The sequence below is a fragment of the Chelonia mydas genome, chromosome 5 (genome assembly GCF_015237465.2).
Source record: "Chelonia mydas isolate rCheMyd1 chromosome 5, rCheMyd1.pri.v2, whole genome shotgun sequence".
In the NCBI taxonomy this organism is placed as follows: Eukaryota; Metazoa; Chordata; order Testudines; family Cheloniidae; genus Chelonia; species Chelonia mydas.
This window is the reverse complement of record NC_051245.2, coordinates 12,872,980-12,895,032: the sequence shown is the minus strand read 5'-3', so window position 1 is coordinate 12,895,032 and position 22,053 is coordinate 12,872,980. Positions and strand designations below refer to the sequence as shown.

The 22,053-nt window shown below is 44.3% G+C and overlaps 1 protein-coding gene across 2 annotated transcripts in view; it reads left to right on the top strand.

The window, feature by feature from the left end:
- The window catches only part of LOXHD1 (lipoxygenase homology PLAT domains 1), a 303,450-nt gene that overhangs the window by 192,688 nt on the left and 88,709 nt on the right, over window positions 1-22,053 (top strand). The window contains exons 28-32 of one of the 2 annotated variants that reach the window (XM_043547366.1): window positions 781-885; window positions 2,949-3,077; window positions 4,075-4,239; window positions 7,511-7,692; window positions 10,825-10,941. In XM_043547366.1, the coding sequence (XP_043403301.1) occupies window positions 781-885; window positions 2,949-3,077; window positions 4,075-4,239; window positions 7,511-7,692; window positions 10,825-10,941 (698 nt within the window). Of the gene's footprint in view, window positions 1-780; window positions 886-2,948; window positions 3,078-4,074; window positions 4,240-7,510; window positions 7,693-10,347; window positions 10,678-10,824; window positions 10,942-22,053 lie in introns of those variants that run through there. The other variant, XM_037902822.2, reaches the window with a different exon arrangement.

Below are 22,053 nucleotides of genomic sequence, written 5' to 3'. Positions count from 1 at the left end.
CCCATGCCGACAACGGAATAATGACGCCACCATGGGGCCTGATCCTGCAAGGTGCTGAGCGTCCTGGATTTCCACTGACTCCAGTGGGAGTTGAGAGCCTTAAGCTAAGCACCTGCGTCCATATTTATATGGCTGAATAAGGGGGCTAATTTTCAAAAACGTTGAGCACCCAGCAGTTCCCATTGACTTCAGTGGGAGCTTCTTGCTGCTCAACACTTTTGAAAATCAGGACACTCCTTTGGGTGCCTAAATATGGATCAGTGAGTCTAACTTTAAGCACCCATGTTTGACAGTCTTGGCTTAGTATTTTGTCACATTGTGGATACAACTTCTAGGAATTTCCACAGTTCTTAAGAGTTTGCCACACTTTTCAGATGATGGGGTTGTGGGAAACTATACAAATGTGATATAGTGAAGGGCTGTCTGTATATATAAAATCCGGTGCTTTAAATGAAATGTTATTGTAGATCGCAGCAAGAAACAAATCTGAGAAGCATGTGAGACTCCCAGGAAAGAAATGGGAAGTCTGAACTGCTCTCTCGTCTGTAAAGATGGAGAAAGCATTACTGAATGAAGAGCGGTCGCGGACCCTGCAGCCCACAGTCCTGTTTCACTCTAGCAAATACCAGAACAAACGACAGGAATTACTGTCAGAGCTTTAGGAATACACTCTGACTGTCCTAAAATAAATAAATAACATGTGCAATGAAACAAAAGAAGAAATAGAATTAGTAGCTGCTCAGTGTTCACGCTCTCAAATTAAGAAATGCTTTTTGACAGCTAAATCAACTACTTATACTGTGAAAGTGAAAACTGGGGACAAGAAGAATTCTGGGACAGATGCCAATGTCTTCATCATTCTTTATGGAAATAAAGATGACACGGGTAAGAACCAAGTATAACCCGTGTGAGAGAGATGGGGTCCGTGCTGTTGGTATAATTGACTGAAATGGCTGAGAAGAGTTTGGGGGGTTTTTTTGCTTTCCTCAATACAGTATCTGTTCTCAGTTAAGATGATTTCATATTCTTGCTGTAAGTCTTTTTCTTATCAAAGTGCATAGGAAAGCCAATGTTATTTAGCATTTTAGTTACTAGGGGATAGAGCCTCAGCTCCTGCAAACCACTGTCATTCCATGGGCTTCAATGGAGCTAGGCCAATTTACACCAGCTGTGTAAGCCAAATTGTTGACAGCATAGATTAAAACAAAGAGTAGGAAAACAGAACACTGGGTCTGGGTCAACTCATTTGTATCCCAGCAAGGGATACAGCCCACTCTAGAAACCCAGCTTGTCTTCAACTGCTGAGATGTTGCAGAAATATTTGATCTGTTGATGAGCAAACCCTGTTGGGACCGACACGATGCATATGTAGTGAATCTTAGTATTTGTGAAAGTGACAGACAGTGAAGAGAAGTGTAGGGCAAATTCCCTTGCACAACTTTCAGAGTAGCAGCCGTGTTAGTCTGTATCCACAAAAAGAACAGGAGTACTTGTGGCACCTTAGAGACTAACAAATTTATTAGAGCATAAGCTTTCGTGGGTTACAGCCCACTTCATTGGATGCATAGAATGGAACATATAGTAAGAAGATATATATATATATATATATATATACACACAGAGAAGGTGGAAGTTGCCATACAAACTGTAAGAGGCTTATTAATTAATATGAGCTATTATCAGCAGGAGAAAAAAACTTTTGTAGTGATAATCGAGATGGCCCATTTAGACAGTTGACAAGAAGGTGTGAGGAAACTTAACATGGGGAAATAGATTCAATATGTGTAATGAACCAGCCACTCCCAGTCTCTATTGGAACCCAAGTTAATGGTATCTTCTACGCAAAAGAATAAATGGACACAAATCTGACATCAGAAATCATAACATTCAAAAACCGGTAGGAGAACACTTCAACCTCTCTGGCCACTCAGTAAAAGACTTAAGGGTGGCAATTTTGCAAAAGAAAAGCTTCAAAAATAGACTCCAATGAGAAACTGCTGAGCTTGAATTAATATGCAAACTAGATACCATTAACTTGGGTTTCAATAGAGACTGGGAGTGGCTGGGTTATTACACATATTACACATCCAATGAAGTGGGCTGTAGCCCATGAAAGCTTATGCTCTAATAAATTTGTTAGTCTCACAAGTGCCACAAGTACTCCTGTTCTTCTTGCACAACTTGGACCGCATCTCTAGCTGGCCCTTCAACAGCATAGTTGCTGTGGCACTGAAGGGAGACCGCTCAACTGAAGAGAGATGTGATGTGTATTTTGGTGTGTGTGTGGGGGGGGTTATATACAGTTGAAAATCTAGGGTTCAGTGTGACAAAGGACAGATTGGAAACCAAATCTCCAGGGATGAAAGGCCATTTATTACACCGTAGGCAAATCCCCCATTCCTGTTTACAATCCCAAAGAATTGATTTCTATACACTAAACCAGTGATACTCAGACTGCAGCTAACGAGCTGCAAGTGGCTCTTTAATGTGTCTCCTGCGGCTCTTTGAAGGACATGATATTAAAACACTGTGTGATTTAATTATTAACCAATCTAAGTTATTAACCAATCAGCATAAGTGCTGGAAGTAGGTGTGCTGGGGATGCTGCCACACCCCTTGGCTTGAAGTGGTTTCCATCATACACAGAGGTTACAGTTGGGTTCAATGACTCTCATCCCTCCCCCACTATACAAATTGTTCCAGCACCCCTGCCAGTCAGGATGCTTTTACTATGTTATTAACCAATTATAGTTGATACAGTAATAATACGTGGTCTGTCATTTTACTGTGAGAATAATTATATATACACACATCTAATCTATCTATCTATTAAATGAAACAATGAATTCACATTTTTTGGGTAATGCTGATTGCTAATTTGGCTTCTGAACCACTGAGGTCTGAGTATCATTGCACTAAACAATATCTGTATGTGCTACAACAAACAGGGATAATCAATCTAAAGGCCTCCAAAATTAACAAGAACAAATTTGAGCGTGGGAAGGTCGATGAGTTTACAGTGGAGTCTGTGGACATTGGAGACCTGAAAAAAATAAAGATTGGCCATGACAATAAAGGTAAGATGACCTGGCACAACATAGCTTTCCTTGTTCCACATGTGGGGGTTATATTTGGAAATATTCATTTCATGACTTATTTATTAACGTGCTGGTCATTATTATCATCATGTGCTTGGTGCTTTGCAAACAAATGTACAGGCCCTTTCCACAAGGAGCCTGAAATTTAATTTAGACATGGTACAGCAGTGGTGGCAAATGAGGTGTAAGCGGCATGAGCAGTGTTGAAACACAGCTGTTTTTTCATCCTTTTGTAAGCTGTGATATTATAGCAGGAGGAGTATGCACCAGGGTGGAAAGGCTACCCAGGAGAAGTGAACATTGCAAGGGAATTGCTGTACAAAACCATTATTCCATGAAAGGGGTGATGCCAATCCTCTGTCTGGCTTTATAACCACCTTGTGGTATATATTCAGGGCATTCCGACCTGATTGCTATGCTTTAAAATGATCTGGATTTCAAAATGGGATCTGTAGATAATAAAACCCTGGTGCTAAATTCACACAAAGGGCCCAGATTTTCACAAGTGACTAGTGGTTCCAGGTGCCTCAATTTTTGAATGCCTGACTTCAGACATTTTAAAGGGGCCTGATTTTCAGAAAGTGCTGCAAACCCTCCCTCTGATAATGAGGCCCCTTTAGTCTCCCACTGGACATTCAGACTCTGAGGCACCCCAAACACGTAGCCACTTTTGAAAAAATTGGCCTCAAGTTCTGACAAAAGAAGCAAGAGTGAGCGAGAGTCTAATGGTGATGGCACAGCACTACCAGCCAGTGAGCTCCTCCTGTGTGCTGACCCTGGTTTTAACTCCCTCTGGGACTTCGGGCAAGTCACTTAGCAGTAACTTGTCTACTGCAAGTGACTTTTCTGTAGAATTGAATGCTAACACTTACCTCTTTCACAGGAATCTTGCGGGATGAATTAATTAGTTCATTGTCTGTAAAGCGCTTTGCTGGTGAAAAGTGTTATTCACTCTGAGTATAATCTCCTGCTACAGGTGGCTCCGCTGGCTGGTTTCTGGAATGGGTGGAAATTGATGCCCCATCACTTGGGCAATGCCTGAAGTTCCCTTGTGGCCGCTGGCTGGATAAATCAGAGGATGATGGAGCCACTGAGAGAGATCTCTTCCCTGCAGAACTGCAGACAAAAGAATATGTTCCATGTATGTAGAGTTTTGCCTTGTGGCAGACATTGAATTGCTCCTCTCTAAGCCCCCTGCTTTCCCCTTTCCCTATTTCTGGGGGTGGGAATCCACTGTGCTTCTCATTCCTCACATTCACAACTTTGGGGCTCTCTCTGACTCTTCTCCACATATGCTGGCTGTAGCCAAATCTTGTCACTTCTGCATCCATGGCTTTTTTTAAAATCTACTCCTTCCCTTTATTAGGAAGATGGTCCAGTAGTTAAGGTGCTAGCCTGGGACTTGGAAATGAAGTTCCATTCCTTGCCCTGCCACACACTTCCTGTGTAGCCTTGGCCAAGTCACTTAGCCTGTCTGTGTGCCTCAGTTCTCCCTCTGTAAAACGTGGACAATAGGACTTGCCTTCTTCACAGGATTGTTATCAGGATTACTAACCTTAAAGACTGTGAGGCACTCAGATACTATAGGTTTATAGATTCTTTCTTCTCTCCCCGGCCCAAACCCTGGTTCATGCCATAGTTCCTTCTCACCTGGACTGTCCTCCTCTCTGGCCACCCTGATCTTTACCATCCCCTCTTCAAACTATCCAACAGTCAGAAGCTAGCATAATCTTTCTCTGGTGATGCTCTGACAGTGTCTCCTCACTCACGTCTCTGCCACCGCTGCTGCTCTGACCATGGCATCCCCTGTCTCTCAAGCACATTTGCACTTTCTTTCCACATAAAACATTAGTGGTGGAAGAAGGGATGCTCCTTGTACCCTTCCCCACCACCACCCCTTGTGCGTTCAGTCTGCTGTCACACACAACTGGCTCCAGGTTTAGAATAATAAATATATAGACACATGGGATGAATGTCAACCCATCGGAAGGCCTCTGCAAACAGATCACACTTCAGCCTTAGGGACCATCAATGTCACATTTCAACCCTATGGGACTTAACCAGTGCATAATGCTTGCGTTGGTCCTCTTCAGAGGAGTGACTGTCACCCATAGTACCGTGGTTTTGCTTCTCACCGTGTTTTTCCTGAGACGTATCACATATGGTGTTAAATTCTTGATACATAACTTGATTGGGTAATTTTTTAGGGGTATTACATGACGTAAGAGTTTCTGGAATGCCAGCTCTTCGTGTATAAAGCTTATTTGTATCAGCAGCGTCTGGGACCAGCAATCAGGGCTATGTAGAAGGAGGCTTGCAAGATGCTAGAACCAAGCATAAATACACAAGCACGTAAATACACATGTTGTACTATTCACAATATTCTAATTTCCCAACCATTAACCTGGTGATTTCAAATTGCCACTAAAATGGTCTGACATGGTTCATGATCGCTCACGCCAAATTATTTCCCTGAGCATGGGAAACGTCATTGTTGTGCCCATTAAAACAGTGCCTGTGGGGTACAACCTGAAAACGAAAGGGGATTCTGACAGCTGAGAGCTGTGACCTTGTGTTGCTGATTCAGTTCTAAACTGATGTTAATATTCAAATAAATAAACCAAGCATAGCAGCCTTGAGAAGATCAGATCATTTTTAATTCATAACGCATAGCAGGCCATTTTGGTCTCCAGGATTAGTTCTTTATTTTTACCTATTGCAGGAAACTATTTCAGTTTATCTGCAGCACAGGCGAATAGGTTTCATTGGTTCTGGCAAAAAGAATATTAAGTACCTTCAGGCTGATTGTCTCTAAAATCAAACTTCTTCATCTCTGCTCTCCTGAGAGCTGTGTTTAGAAAGCCTGGATAGTTAATGAAGGATTATGCTCTGATATGCATAATCACAGTTACTCCAGCAATAATAGAAGTGGTGCCAGAAATACGCCATCTGTTCTGATCTAGGATAGTGAGTCCTGGAACTCCCAGCACTGTGGCATAAAGCATAACAAAAAATATTGAAATGGGTGGAGTGTGGGAGAGCACAGGATTATAAGCAGCTCAGAAAGATGCATAGGAAAAGGAAGAGAATGGTTGAAGTGGGGTTTGAGAGACATGAACAGGTAAACCAAAGAGAACAGAAGGGCAACCAGAATGACAGAGTAGGGATAGAAAAAATGGAGGCCCATGGTATGTGTATGGGCCAAATGCTGCACAACTCTAACAGAGACTGGTAGCATCCTGAGTGTGAGTCAGCAAAGATATTATCTCTATTTAGGGTTCAAGAACTGCAAAGAGGCTTTTGATAATTTGAAATAAAATAAATAATATTAACGCTGAGCTCCTGTCAGGCACTTTTCATCCATATACCTCAAAACGCTGAACAAAAGAGAGTAAATATCATTCTCCACATTGGGAAACTGAGACACAGAGAAGGGAAGTGACTTGCTCAAGGTTATGTAACAGGTCAGTGACAGAGCCAGGAATCTGTCCTGGTCTTGTGGCCCCCCAGGCCAGTCCCCTATATCCTGGGCTAGGCTATTTCTTACATCAGTAAGAGTCTGAAAAAGAATAAGAATAAGAAACAACTGTAGGAAGTATGGAATTAAAGGCAACAATAAATTCTAGAGAGACCGAAGTAGGAATAAGGAAGGTTTAAAGGGCCCAATTCATTGTTGCTCTGCACGTTGTATAGTCACAGTTCTAATTAGGTAGCATTTTATGCCCACTTTGCACTAATGTAGGTGACTGGACAAGGTGCAGGGCATTGGAGAATCTGGCCTCAAGAGAACACTAGATAAAAGAGTGAAATGGAGATTAGTTCTTTAAAGCGAGAGGCAGGTTCACATTCCTTCCCCCCCCGACCCCGGTTGATGTTACCTCCGCAAACTAATACTTAAAATAGTCCAAAAGTTTTAATGAGGTTTATATAGAATTTTTCATACCAGCTCCAGCTAGTTCAGTTTTGCCAGTTTGCTTAGTTACTCAAAAATCTTCTGAGTCTTTTCAAGACTCAGCGTACTGTGGGAGATTCATGTTTCAATGACTTTGCAGTATAAATATTCAGAGCTTTCTTGACTCCCAGGATTAAATCCAGTGGGTCAGATTCTAACCTCAGTAAATCAGTATGAATTCAGAGTAGCTCTGTTGGCTTCATAGATTTAAATGGAGTTCTCCAGATTTACGCTGGTGTAACTGAGATCAGAATCCAGCCTGATGGCTTGCAACATAATGTAACAGTTGTACATAACTTCCATGTGTATAATTCCTAATGATGCTTTGTAAATGGTGACATTTCTAATCTAGGTTTGAGTTTGTTAAATTCTAAAATGAATGATAGACTTTCCCAGTTGGAAGCCTGGCTTTTTGCTCACAGCCCCTGGTTTGTTTTTTGTTTTTCTCTGCTTACCTTAGTTGTCCCTTATGAGATCACAGTTTACACCAGTGACATCTTTGGAGCTGGCACTGATGCGGATGTTTTCATTGTTCTCTACGGAAGTAATGGAATCTGCAGCCAACAGAAATCCCTGTGCCAGAACAAGAGAGAGCAAAAGATGTGCTTTGAGAGGAACTCAGTGGATCAGTTCATTGTGGAGGTAAAATAAAAAATATTTGCTCTTTTTCAGGAGCAATGATTGGGTGCGGGGTTTAGGGACACAAAGTGAAGAGAAAAGCAGTTGGGATGTGGAAAAACATTGAAAAAGGACTCTTCATGACAGCTGGGTGAAATTTTTTGGATGACTAATTCTGGACAAAAGATGCATTTTTGGCCAACCTGAAACTATTTGTGAATTTGACATGAATTGTTTTCGCCATTCACAGACTGGCCAGAGAAGGAAGAGGTGGGGCTGCTGCTGTACCCTAATAACCTTTACCCCAGTGGTGGGGGCATTCATGTGGAGACCCAGGCTTGAATCTCTGCTCTGGGTTCAAATCCCTCTTCTGGGGTAGACCTCAAGCAGACTTTCTCAATTTACCAGAGAGTCTACAACATTCAGATATGGCTCAGCCCAAACAGAATATTTTTTTCCAGTTTTTTGGAACTTCCACTGAACCAAAAAATCAATGACTTGCCCAACTCCACTCTTTACCTCTCTCCTCACAGGAGACTTGTGCAGGTACTGCAGTGAGGGAGGAAGGGTGCTCTAGTGGTTAGGGCATTAGCCTAGGACTTGGGAGTCCTGGATTCCGATCCCAGTGCTGCTACAGACTTCCTGTATGATCCCAGGCAAATCACCAAGCCTTCTTGTGTAACCTACACACCTCCTGGTGTGTGGTGTTCTGTCCCATCTAGTGGCACCGAGACCACTAGAGAGAGAGAGAGAGTTAAATGAGTCTGCTGTACAGAATTTGCTAAGAGCCAGTTGGCTTTTCGCTTATGCACTAAGCTCCAGAGGTCATAGATTCAATCCCGCCCGCCGATGGACCAAGTCTGTCAGTGTTACACTTGCACCTCAGAAACCCATTTATAAAATGGGGATAATAGCCCTCTCTCACAGCATGTTACAAGGATAAATACCCTTAAAGCGCTGTAAGGTGCACAGATACAGTAGTAGGAGCAACATAAGATAGATAAGTAGCAACCCCTGCCATTGCTTGCTAAGGGCCTCATCTAGAACCTTTAATCAATTATAATTTCTCTTCCTCTCTCTTTGGTACACTTACACATATTCTCGCTTCTCTCTGTCCCTCCAATATTTTTAAAAGGAAACACCTTCTAAGAACCAAAGGTAATATCTGAAATTGCATGCACAAATGGGGGATCTATATGCACCATTTTGTGGGTGTACTTTCAGAAGGCACTTCAGGTTACGGAGGTGTTTAAAAATCTGGCCTTATATGTTGTTTCTGTTTGATATTTTTATCCACTGCGTGCGACAGAGACTAAGTTTCCAGAGGGACTTAAAACCTTTCTGTGTTTCTTTTTGTTTTGTTGTGGTGGTGTTTTTTTAATAATCAAGACCAAACCTTAGAACACTTTTAAACAAATTAAAATATTTTCAGCTCAAATTGTTGTCCTAGGAAACAAATCACAATAAACCTTCCTCTTTACATCTTTCAAAGACCAGAACTTACCACCATGGAGTTTCCCTGGAGTTGTCTATGATGGAGTCTGCCATTAATCAATCCATGTGTATAAATCTTGAACTGCACATTATTTTAACGTTGTAACCCTCAGGATTTATTTTCCCTTTAGACGAAGCTGAGCATCAGTGCATTTGAGATGAAGAACATGAAAATGCAGTTTGTTCTGTGGATTTAGAAGGACATATTAACTGGTCCCCAAAATTTATTTTTTTCTTTATCAAACCACAACAAAAAAGCAGAAAAATATATTCTTCTTTCACCTATTCGTGAGGATCCATAATTTGAAGCTCAGTAGACCTTGAAAATAATGCTGGGATTTCAGAAAATACAGAGCTGAGAATTGCCTTTTTGTTTTAGTGGTTTTACTGCCGGTGCTGTTTGGCATTCTGCAGAAGGGGCAATAAAAGCCTTAAAAAACACATTACCAGCTACAGTTCTGAGTGGTGATTTTCTGGAGATGCCTAAAGCGTTGCAACAAACACATCTTTTTTTAATAGCCATCTTTACAGTCACATGCCACTTCACTGCTATGTATAGATTGAATACCTCATTGAGGGATGGTTATTCAGGCTGAGCGGAGGAAGAATAACATCGCTTCACCTATATTAATGTTTTTGGATGAATTCAGAGAATTTTAATTTTTATGCTAGTAAGGGATTGATAATGCTCTCTATAGTCAAATCAGGTAGAGTGAATGCAGACCTCATGCAAGCTTCCCTATCTAGTTCTGTTGCAGCACCAAACCCTGAATTGCAGCAACCAGTCTACTCTAATTCTCTGTCTCTCCTGAAATGAGACACACTGTGCTTCAGTACATGACAGTCTTGTCATGTTGGGGGCAAGTGGTAGGGGAGCTAAATTGATACCTGCAAACTTTTAACGTTTGCAAGATCAAAAAATAGTTGGTATACAAAGCTCTGTAGGGAAAACGCTAGCTTAACAGGCCCCTCCCATGTGAAAAGGAGGCATTCAATCAGTGCTGATCTACACTCAAGCTGGCACTGAAATAACAAAAGGTTCAAATCAAAATCAGTTTCATGGTTTAGGTTTACAGCTTTATTTTCAGAATATAAGTGGCTAAAGGGGCACCTAGAAAATTAGTGGCTATTTAAAATATTGATCTGTGTGATTTGCTCAAAGTGTCAGACGGAGTCTGTGGCTGAGCAAGAAAGAAAAGCAGATTTCAGGGCTCTCAATCTTGTGCTTTGATTTCAAGACCCCCCTTCCTCTGTTATAATCATGAATCAATAATCTAACTCAGAGCTGTAAAAAAAAAAAAAATCAAGCCACAGTAAACTTACAGCTTCTGAGGATTGGTTCAATTCCAATTCCATCTGAAGAGCTTGAGGAAATGCTCCATGCACAGACTTGCACCTATTTAACAGAATCTGTTCCCAAAATGTAGTTATTTCAGTGCAAGTCAGTGTGGACGCACTTATTTCAGAATAAACACAATGTTGAGCCCCTCATTCCACCTGCATATGGATGCTACGGTAAGGCTAATATTTGCCCTTTTGGGAACTTAATATAGACTGAAAATAAGAAAATGTATAACGAATCAGTGGATCTTGGCTTTAGCTGTAAAGGAACCGAGGCTGCCGCCTATTACTCACTTCATAATCTTTTCTTTGTTTCCGTAGCTGGAGGATGTTGGAGACACTATTGAGAAGATTCGTGTTGGGCACAAAGGCGGAGGGCTTAATTCTGGATGGCATTTAGATCGGGTGGAGATACGGAGACTTTTGCCAAATGGGAAGGTAGGCATTGAATCTTTGGACTTTGTGGAAGGCTTCCAGTGGCAGCTGCTTCTGCTTCCCAAAGTGGAGCAGCAATATACCAAGAATGATTAAGAGTGAAAAATGACTCCCCAGAGAGCAATGCTAGCTAATGAAGTAGCAGGAGCTTGGGGACCCTGGGGCAAACATTTATTATGGTGGTTTATTCTTCAAATGTTGATTCTAAAACTCTGCAGCTTAACAAAAAAAAAATGCTTAACCTCCTCCCCTCCCCCATTCTTAATGCACTTCTTGAGTAGAATAAAGGTATCAGGGCTCACGTTAGAGCAAAATATTTCAAGACTACAGATGGTTAACAACAGATTAATGAGCAACCAGTATGTCCAACTGATGGCCCAGTTATCTGACTTTTAAAACTGCGGACATGTCTGCTTTCGGTAGCTACGATAAAGATCTCATGGTGGTTTTTGTAAGGGTAGACTTTTCCCCAGTTATCCTGGGAAAAATTTCCCCTTCCACCACTGTTGCGAAGTGCATGCTGGCTAGCATCCTCCCATCCCAGAGTTGGCTGCATTTCAGTGTTGTGAAATGGCTGCTGTATGTGTAGATTGTAAAGAGTTTGGGGAACTTTGGAATGACTGTGCACTGTGTAAATACATATGCCACTCTGTTGGTCTATAGCTGCAAAGGCCAGGGGAGAATTTTCTGTGAGGCAGGAGCAGTGAAAGGAAACCATAATCAGACATATGCTGCCCCCTTATATGTGGCATGTCAGGAATGTCAGAAGAAATCTTCCTGGTGCGGAGCACGACAGAGATTGTGGGATGCTCCGGGATGTGGTTCTGCCACTGGCTGTACTGGGGAGTCTGTTGTAAATTTGGGTAGCCCTTGAGGCTGTCTAATTGATGCCAGGAAGGTGCACCAGCCCTCACTAGCCTGGTATCGTTCCCTCACTACCTCTGGGCTGCTGCTTCTCTGCGGCGCCTCCTGTAAGGCACAGGGCAGAAACTCTCCCAGGATGTGTAATGCTCCATTTCTGTCTGGAGAGCCTTGCAGGTTTGATCCAGCTACCATTTTGTTCCTGAGCCAGACAGGAAGCTCTTTACCTAGGTCCGCAAAAGGATTTAGGCACCTAACTGCAATTTAGGCACCCAAGTTTGAACTTCAGATCCCCCCACTCAGTTGCTGCCCAAGGGGCTGAGGTGCCTACGTTTCCACAGATAAAGTCCTTTAGGTACTAAATCTCTGCCAGTGGACATGAGCACAGCTGCCTCAGTCCTACCACGCTTCACTGGGCCAGCGAAAGAGAGTGAGAATGACCCCCTAGCCTAGTGGTTAGGGCACTCCCCGGGGATGCGGGAGACCCAGCTTCAACTCCCTGTTCCAATGACTAATTCATTATTTATACAAAGTTTCAGTTTCAACAGGAGAGATGGAGGGAGCCTCCCTTCCCCTCCCCCTCCTCTGAGTACCCCATAGCCCAGTGGTTAGGGCAGAGGTGGGCAAACTACGGCCCACGGGCCACATCCGGCCCGCGGGACCATCCTGCCTGGCCCCCGAGCTCCTGGCTGGGGAGGCTAGGCCCTTCCCCCACTTTCCCCCCTCCCCTGCACCCACGCCGCAGCGCGGGCAGTGCTCTGAGTGGCGGGGCTGCGCGCTCATGCAGGGGAGCGCGGCAGCATGTCTGGCTCCGGCCGGGCGGCGTGGCTCCCAGACATGCTTCTCTGAGCGGCATGGTAAGGGGGCCAGGGGGCTGGATAAGTGGCAGGGAGTCCTGAGGGGCAGTCAGGGGACAGGGAGCAGTTGGATGCGGTGGAGGTTTGGGGCGGGGGTGGTCAGGGGACGGGGAACAGGGGGCGGTTGGATAGGGCAGAGGTTCTGGGGGGGGGCAGTCAGGAAATGGGGAATGGGGGGGTTAGGGATGCGGGTCCCGGGTCAGGGGACAAGGGGCAGGGGTAGGATGGGTCGGGGGTTTTGAGGGGGGCCGGGAGGGGGCGGATAGGGGGCAGAGGCCAGGCTGTTTGGGGAGGCACAGCCTTCCCTACCCATCTGTACATATAGTTTCGCACCCCGATGTGGCCCTCGGGCCAAAAAGTTTGCCCACCCCTGGGTTAGGGCATCCTCCGGAGCGGTGCGGGTTCAATTCCTGCTCCACGTTTGCACAAAGGGGCTTAGGCACCTCACTCCAAGAGAGGGTTCCTGGCTGTGAATCCCCAGCAGAGGTAGGTGCCTAACTCCTTTTGAGGGGTTGGGTTTAGGCCACACCCCTCTCATCAGCATTTCCCTCTTGGCTAGTTAGGGTAGCTCCCTGTTGAATGTGCTGTGTTTTGTGGATCTCCAGTTCGTAAGGGCCTACGGGCAGGTCTACACTACAAATTTACATTGTGCAGCTGTGCCGCTGTAGTACATGATGAAGATGCTCTAAGGCAACGGGAGAGAGCTCTCCTATTGGCTTAATAACTCCACCTCCGCGAAAGGCGGTAGCTATATCACGGGGGAAGGGCTCCCGTCAACATAGCACTGTCTACAAGGGGGGTTGAGGTCAGTATAACTACATTGCTCTGCGGTGTATGCAAGTAAGTATGTAGTCTAGACCAGACCTAACTCTGCCCATACATTGTGTAGGGAGCTTGGCCACCTAACTCATTAGGCAGCGGGGCACATAAAGTTAGGCCCGGCATTGCAACGCGTAAGTCCTCTTTGTGTATCCAGCACTAAGTGAACAGCTTGATAGGATGGGGATGGAGGTGTGTGATGTCTACAGAAGAAACATGTGAGTGAATGGGGAAAATACCCCTGTGTTGACTGTAAAAGGACTGGTTCTCAGGCTGGATTTACATAGGACCCTATTACGAAGTGGATAATGGAGATGACTGAAGCGCTATAAATGCACTTTGGTAATCAAACATGGGTGAACTTGTAGCAATTGACTGAATTCAGTCTCCATGGATTGGTAGCACTTATATTTCAGATTGCGAAGCCAAGCAAATATAGTGAAGTATTAATACTATTGCTACTGCTCTATTGCTGTTAATACTACAGTAACATTAACATGGAAGCTGTAGTCATAATTAGGTACAATGATGACACATGCTTATTATTTCTTACTGTTTACCTTCTTCATCCTTTGAAATTCTAGCTCATCTGTTTGTGGGACCCAAGGGACAGGCCAGGCATAAATATAAAGGGCAGGGTAACTACCTTTCTGTATACAGTGCTATAAAATTCCTCCTGGCCAGAGGCAAAGTCCTTTTACCTGTAAAGGGTTAAGAAGCTAAGGTAACCCCGCTGGCACCTGACCCAAAATGACCAATGAGAGGAAAAGATACTTTCAAATCTGGACGGGGGGAAAAGGCTTTTGTCTGTCTGTGTGATACCTTTGCCGGGAACAGATCAAGGATGCAAGCCCTCCAACTCCTATAAAGTTAGTAAGTAATCTAGCTAGAAAATGCATTAGGTTTTCTTTGTTTTGGCTTGTGAAATTCGCTGTGCTGGAGGAATTGTGTATTCCTGTTTTTGTGTCTTTTTGTAACTTAAGGTTTTGCCTAGAGGGATTCTCTATGTTTTGAATCTGATTACCCTGTAAGATTATCTTCCATTCTGATCTTACAGAGTTGTTCTCTTATCTTTTTTTGTTCTTCTAATAAACTTCTGTTTTTCAGAATCTGATTAGGTTTTTTGGGTCTTAAAAATCCAAGGCTGGTTTGTGCTCATCTTGTTTATTCTCAGGCCTCCCCAGGAAAGGGGGTGTAAGGGCTTGGGGGAATATTTTGGGGAAATAGGATCTCCAAGTAATCCTTTCCCTGATTATTTGTTAAATTATTTGTTGGTGGTGGCAGCGTTTGACTTAATCCAAGGGAAAAGACTTTGTGCCTTGGGGAAGTTTTAACCTAAGCTGGTAGAAATAAGCTTAGGGGGTCTTTCATGCGGGTCCCCACATCTGTACCCTAGAGACAGGCCAGAACCTCATCCAGAGATCTAAACTTCCCTTGACATCCCTCTGAACTTTGGAAGAATTTGGATTCAGATCTGACCTTTACAGACCTAGCCCATCTCGAGTTTCAATGCAGCTGTCCTTATTCATAAAGAACAAGGGGAGAGAGTTATAGAAAATGACACTTACATATATGTATGTTTGCTGTAATGTTTTTTACAGTTTTCCATGCACACTCTTTGCATCTCTATGCATCCTGTCCATCCAGCTCAAACAGCCCTGTCTCCCAGATAACTCAGTGCACAGGGATGCTGGATCCAAGAAAAGATGAAGCGATGTTAATTAATAGGGTAATGCTTTGAGGAGGTGGCAAGCACCACCATTTCACCTGGAACCAGTGGTCCTTGGGTACAGCTGAGAACCTGCTTGACACAGCGCATGGCTCCTCTCCTGCCTTCTTCCCCACAGAAACAGGACGGACTCCTGATGCAGTATCCACTAGGCCCTTCTCCCATCTCCTCCTCTCCTTCTCCAAGATTTTGGCATTTTTCTTCACTGCTCCCGTAAGTTTCAAAATCATGCTAGCCCACAGTCCATAGATGGGCAGTCTCTTTTTATACGTCCCTGTCTCCCACATTGGTAACAGGTAATTTCCCGCCTCCCCAGAGGGGACTCTTGTTTTGTTCTCTTTTCTTCTCTGTAGACTTCACCCCTAACACTTCTCCAACCCTCTTTCCAGCTCAGGCCTGTTAGACAGACACACCCCCTTGCAGGGAAAATCTACTACCTCAAACTCTTCCGTGAGTTTCACCACTGCCTCCAGGGCTGTAGTTCCTAACCCAAAGATGAGTGTTCTCCTGGAGGCCATGTAGAAATTGTTCAAGAATTATGGAGTCCGTGATTTTGCCCACAGTCTGAGTGCCTGGCTTTAACCAGTGGGTGGCCCAATCAGTTAACCTTTGGGCACATGCCCTGGGCTATACACATCTGGCCCATCTGGCAGCCCAAAACTTCTGCTGGTATTTCTCTGTAGACAATCCCACATGGTCAAGTATGGCTGCCTTAACAGCATCATAGTCCTCAGCCTGTTTGCTGCCCAAGGCCATGTAGGCCACTTGAGCTTCTCCTGCCAAATAGGGTACTAACTAGAGAGCCCACGTTCCTCTGTCCCAGCCAGCTCCCATTGCTACCATCTCAGATATCACTAGAGGGGTCATTGGCAGGTCCCTTTTACACAGGCTGACCCCCTGGCTCCAGTTACCATTCCCCAGGTCGGGACTCACCAGTCTCGGAAGCAACTACTGCTGCATTTGTGCTTAATCCCTGATAAATTCCTGCAAGCTCCTCTGTTTCTCTGCTTGCCAGGCCAGCAGGGATTCTCTGGCCAGTTTGTGTGACTGATGGAAAGATTTCATGTTCTGCTGCAGCTCCTTCTGCCGTCCACCAGCCACTGCAGAGTCTGCTCCATCATCCAGATGCCAAATACTCGCAGAAGCCTCCCCCCTTATGCCTCTCAATTGCCACTGTTGTTGGTAGCTACCGGTGTGGTGCTCCGCTCTTGTTCGATGATGATAACAGTCGGCTGTGTGCATGTTCCCTCTGTGTGCTGCCCCAGCTCTGCACAGATAACTAACACCACAGACCCCGAGAGAACGCCCAAAAACCACAGACTCTAGTAAGGTACGAAGGAACCCGAGCCAGGTTTATTGTCAAACGAAGCACAGTAAGAGTTCCCTATAGACTCTACAGGGCATACTACAAATTTGTGCTCCCTGGCAATGGACACAGCTCAGTCAGTGGCGGGACACTCCACTGCCCCCGAGGCTGGACAAAGATGTGCGCTCCGGGACCTACTTTTATACCGTTGCAGGACAGATTACTCATCATAGTTCAAACGAATCTACCCATCATGTTGTCCTTTTGACCCTGTCATTAAGATGCACCTGCCTGTTCCTTGTTATGTCTATGGAGTGTCTTGCTGCCGTCTTTGCACAAGTTCCTCTCATTAGCACTTATGTGTGTGAGTGCATGTGCCTCTAACAACCTTTTCTTGCCAACTTCTGTGAGTGGGACCTGCCTCTGGCTCACAACCCAGCTTTGCTTGTCACTGCCTGGAAGTACTTTGGTTCAGGCTTTACTTTGGTTCAGGCTTCAGGCCTCAGACTGGGCCTCTGGTACAAGAATTTATGTTTCAGGGCCTCCTCTTACTACAGCCACAATTCAGGGAGTCAAGATCTCGGGCAAGCCCCCACATATCACAAGGCATGGCTTCTCTCCTGCCTTCTTCCCTGCAGAAACAGCATGGACTCCAGTGGCTGTGCCTTCACCTTATTCTTTTATGTTAAGTTCCCTCTGCCACTTCTACAACAATCCGTGTGCAACAGTTTATTTACATACCAACAGCTCTTTCGGCCCTCTCCCCAAGAACTGAGGGGAACAGAGGCGTCCCTCCCTTGAGACCTCCGTGTTACTGAGCTCAACTTGCCCTGGTCCCCTTCCTCTCCTCACCCTTGGCACTTCCTTCCTACCTCTTTAACGGCCTTGGGCTGATGGGGTAATTGGCTCCTTAGATCATCAGCCAGCCAGCCTGATTGACTAGTTCCCCCCCCCCCCCCGCCAGCTTTCTCCAGGGGAACTAATTAATATTTGAGTGATCAGAGTGCAGGCTCACCTGTTTGCACCTTGCACTCTGTCATACTGTCCCTTGAACTTTAACCTTTGTCAATAGTTCAATAGGAAATGGAGGCCCAGCAGAGAGAGGAGGTTAGAGCTGCCTAGTGCCTCTCTCTAGCGACCTTAAAGAAGTTTTTGGAACAGTACTGCGGGCAGACTGCGGAGGACTCTGCACCCGTTTTTCAGCCGTAAGAAAAGTTGCCTCCATATGAGAGAGTTCACTAAGGAAAGGATATAATAATCTCTTGTTTGGTAACAATTTTGTTTTAAGTGAATCAAAGGGTGAGGATGAAAAGAATTAGGGCATATAGTTTGAAAGATACAGTTGCTGAGCATGGGCAAGGAATTGCTTACAATCAGTCTTATAACCATAGAAGGATAATTGCAGGTGGCTAGCACTGCTGATAGACACAAAACACCCATCAGTGTAAAGCAGCGAGTCAATAATGCACGAGCACCATACGTTAGGTGGCTGATATTCTTGTGTATGCGAGTCAGCAGCACCGGGAAAATGCAGCCAAACTGCAAACTAGCAGTCATCTCTATCATGTTTCATACAAGGGAGCTTTTTCACAACCAGACTTTACAGTGCCAGTTTCCCAAAGTGGGGACATGGGGGGTTGTGCCATTAGGCTATGGTAGCAAGTCTGGGAGCATGCAGGAAAGGATCAACCTTTCTGGACTTGAAATATGAGCTACATTCAGGGACATGCAGGTTCTGTCCTCTGCCTCTTTGTCTGTTCTTTTGTGCAGTGCCCATCTATAACCTCACCCATTCTTACAGCTTCAGCTACCATATCTATGGTGTTGGGTTCAGAAAGCTGCCTCTCCACCTGCAGCTTCTACCCTCTGCCTCACATTTGGGACTTTCCAACATTTAATCCTGGAAAATCTGCTCCAATTCAAAGTAAACGTGTTTCTTTGCCCCCCAAAAAGCATGTTTCTCATGTCTCAGCCTCCCACTTTCTGTTGTCTCTCCTTTGTCCATCACCTTCAAACACTGCACTCTCCCCTCTGGTACCCAGGCTCTCGCACACAGTTTCATTTGATTCCTCCCTCCTCTTTCGATTACTCTGTTGGTTTCCTTGAACTTTCTTCATCAAATTCAGGGCCACACCCTCCTCTTCAACCCTCTGCACAACTCCATCACTGCCTACATTTTCTCATTTCCTCCTGCTGCCTATCCTCCTCCCACTCTACCATTCTAAACACACACTCATTTCCTTCTCTCACGCTCATACTTGCCTCTGCTTCCATGCCACCCACTGTGTATCAGTTTGCAACTGGCATTTTTACAACAGCATAACGATGCTTTTGCCATACAACTTATTTCACTCGGGGAACTGGTACAATCAGTACTATTGAAAGCATATTGGTGGTAGAACCTGCATCTTCACTCGGAGAGTTTGCTGGCATAGGTCTTTCCTGGTGTAGACTAGGCCTCTGATATTGATTCAGTATTTATTGAAACAGAGGAGCGCCACCTGCTGAACAATCAATATAATTTTCTGAGGCCCACAAGTGTTCCTCAGAGATCTCCCATCCAAGGATCAACCCAGCCCGCTCCTGTTTAACGTGTGATAACCGATTGGGTGACAGCACAAGGGGTGGTGTTGCCAGTTCCAGAGGGGTAAAAGAAATGGGTGTTTGACTCTATGGGGAGTTTCAAGAGCACCACGCCCAAGGGAAAGTATGCTTCCTGCCTGCTTGCCCCTATCAGGCCCACATGTTTGACTCAGCACTTTGGACAGCTCCACCTGCTCAGTGTCTGGACGCCCTCTCTTCGGGCAGGGAGGTGGGTTCTAAACCAATCAGCCAGGCAATGGTTAAATCAGCATTTAAAAGACGTTAAGTGAGAAGACTGAGCAGAAAAGCCTCACAACCTAAGATAAAGCAGAGAGATCCACAATTTTGCTGAGCTTTGACTCTGGCATGTGGAAAAGAAGAAAGCAGAGCACTGCATGATGCCGCTGTAATCAACCGCAGGATATTATGACCTGCCACAGGATAGCAATATGCTGCCAAAGCTTCTAAAAGCTGTGCTACCTGATTAGGCTGTTAAGATGTATCTGTATGTTGCAAAGGAAAAAATGAGGTCAGTCGCTTTTAGAGTAAATTGAAAGCACATGGGTAGGAAACTAAGCTCATTGCATATCAGTAGAACGCTGCCTATGCGCGTCAATTATATCTGATCATTATATTTCATTTGCTATGACTCAGACGGGGAAAGCACTGAGTTTAGCAGACTGTCATGCCGCCTGTAGCTCAAAGCCAAAAATCAAACTCGAATGAAGCAAATCCCAGTTGTAAGCACTGTGAGATTTTACAGTCGTTACCATAAAATAATACACTTTGTGTCACTGTAATAATAATACCATCACTAACGAGTCAGCTCCAATGGAAACTGTGGCAATGACATGGAGACTAGTGATTACAATACAGGTAACGCTTGCCCTGACTACTTTATTTCCATCATGCAGGCTTTTAAGCTAGAGTCCCCCAAATATCATGTAACCTAATATATAATGTTCACAGCAATGACTCAGGCACATAAAACCAACCATGATAACACTATCAGCATTTAGGATCAGTTAAAATTTTAAGCAACCCGTATGTTCCTTCAGTCATGCCTTTAATGATGAAACACATTAGGAATCTCTAACTGTAATAGGGAATACCAAAGCATAGGCACAGTTACAAAATGTCGTCTCTTCCTTCTCATTGACACTAGATTATAACGTCAACTGGTAGTTCTAATTGTAATGAATGGTTTGGAACATAGAAAATACTGGTTACATTTCCTGGACTGCAGTCGTTATGTGTAGAGCTGTGCAAATCCGTGGATATCTATTTTTGCAGATCGTGGATCAGATGTGGATACAATTTTTGTATCTGCATAGGACTCTAAATAAAGGATTTTGAAGGCAGGGAAGCAGCTGTCTGCAGCTCATAGTCTATGAGGCTGCTTCTTCGCTTTCAAGATCCTATAATCCCTCTACCCCTGTATACAGAGAAAGGGAAGGTGATAGATCAAGACAAGCAGCAAAATCACCCCCATGCTCCTATCGCAGCGGTTTAAGCAGCCAAGCAATTTAGGAAACCTATCCCGACTTCATTGCCGTATCAGGTCACTTGGAGAGGGAGGAAGCTGCTTCTGCATAGTAAGTCAGTAGCTGCAGACAGCTGCCTCTTGATTTATCAAGAGGATCTCGAGTATGGAGATGATACCGCCTTATCTGGAGAAACTACTGATCAACTGCTGCTAATGCTGGAAGAGCTGCGACAGACTGCAGAATCTATAGGACTTAAAATAGGTGGTGATAAAATCAAACTATGCATGCCTCCTGTAAAATGGAAATGAATGACCTGTCGACACTGCATGACGATGACAATGGCATTGACTGGGAGAATAGTTTTATCTATCTGGGTAGTCAGTTGAAAGCAAGAGGTTCGGTATCCAAAGTCATACGTCGGATCAGTCTTGCATCAATGGCATTTCATCACCTTCAGCGGCCTCTCTTTTGGCAGTGGGATGTAATAATGCAATAATAATGGGAACTCTGTTATATGAAGCAGAAACATGACTGTAAAAAACAGCTGAGGAGAGGAGACTAAACAGTTTTCAGTGTCAACAAGTTATGGCATATTCTTAACATCCGTTGCTTTGATTTTTATCACAAACAAGGAAATACTTAGATGATCCCGGTAAGTTGCAGTCTTCCACCAGTTGAGAACAAAATGATTGCAGTGGTCAGATCATATCCAATGTGCAGACAAACCTATGCTTTTACAGAAGGATTGTAGAGATGAGGAAATAGAGCACAAATCTGACCATGAATGAGGTTGGAAAAGGAAGAAGACTTACAAGGGATCATTCAAGATGGAAGTCTGTTCTACATGCCACCTCCTCCTGCATCCCAGGTAAAATGGAAATAAGAACTTCATTTGCCATAATCTAAAGTCCTATTTGATTTTGTATATTGTCAGTCATACAGGCCATGCTCCAAAATGCTTTAGAGTGAACTTTTGCAAGTACAGGGTTAAATAACAGCTCTGAGAAGAACAGCAAGATGAATGAAGAGGTATACGCAAGGGAGAAATCATGTTTCTGGAAAAGATTTGGAATGAGAGGAAGGTTGTTCTAAATGACAGATGCTGCAGAGTAGAAGGCTCCTGCAAAAGCGTTGGGAGTGTCGGGAAGTATAAAGAGGATGACAGCATTACAGCAGAGTGAACAGGGAGGGTAGTGGAGAGAGTATGATAGGGGAAGGAGGGCTGGCTCTCCACCAAATGACGCCCCAGGCGTGGCGAGTCTTTGGCATCCCCCCTCCATTTGTTAAACTTTTCAATACCTTATTTTTTATTGTATTTGTAGCCCATTTCATGACTTTGATGCACAATTTGTATGCATGATTTATCTCTGTCATATTGGATGATAAATTTGCACGCTAGGATCTGTAAGTCTGTATTTATTCATGCCATGTATAAGCAAATAAAAAATTGTTTTCTCTAAGCTTATAGAAACT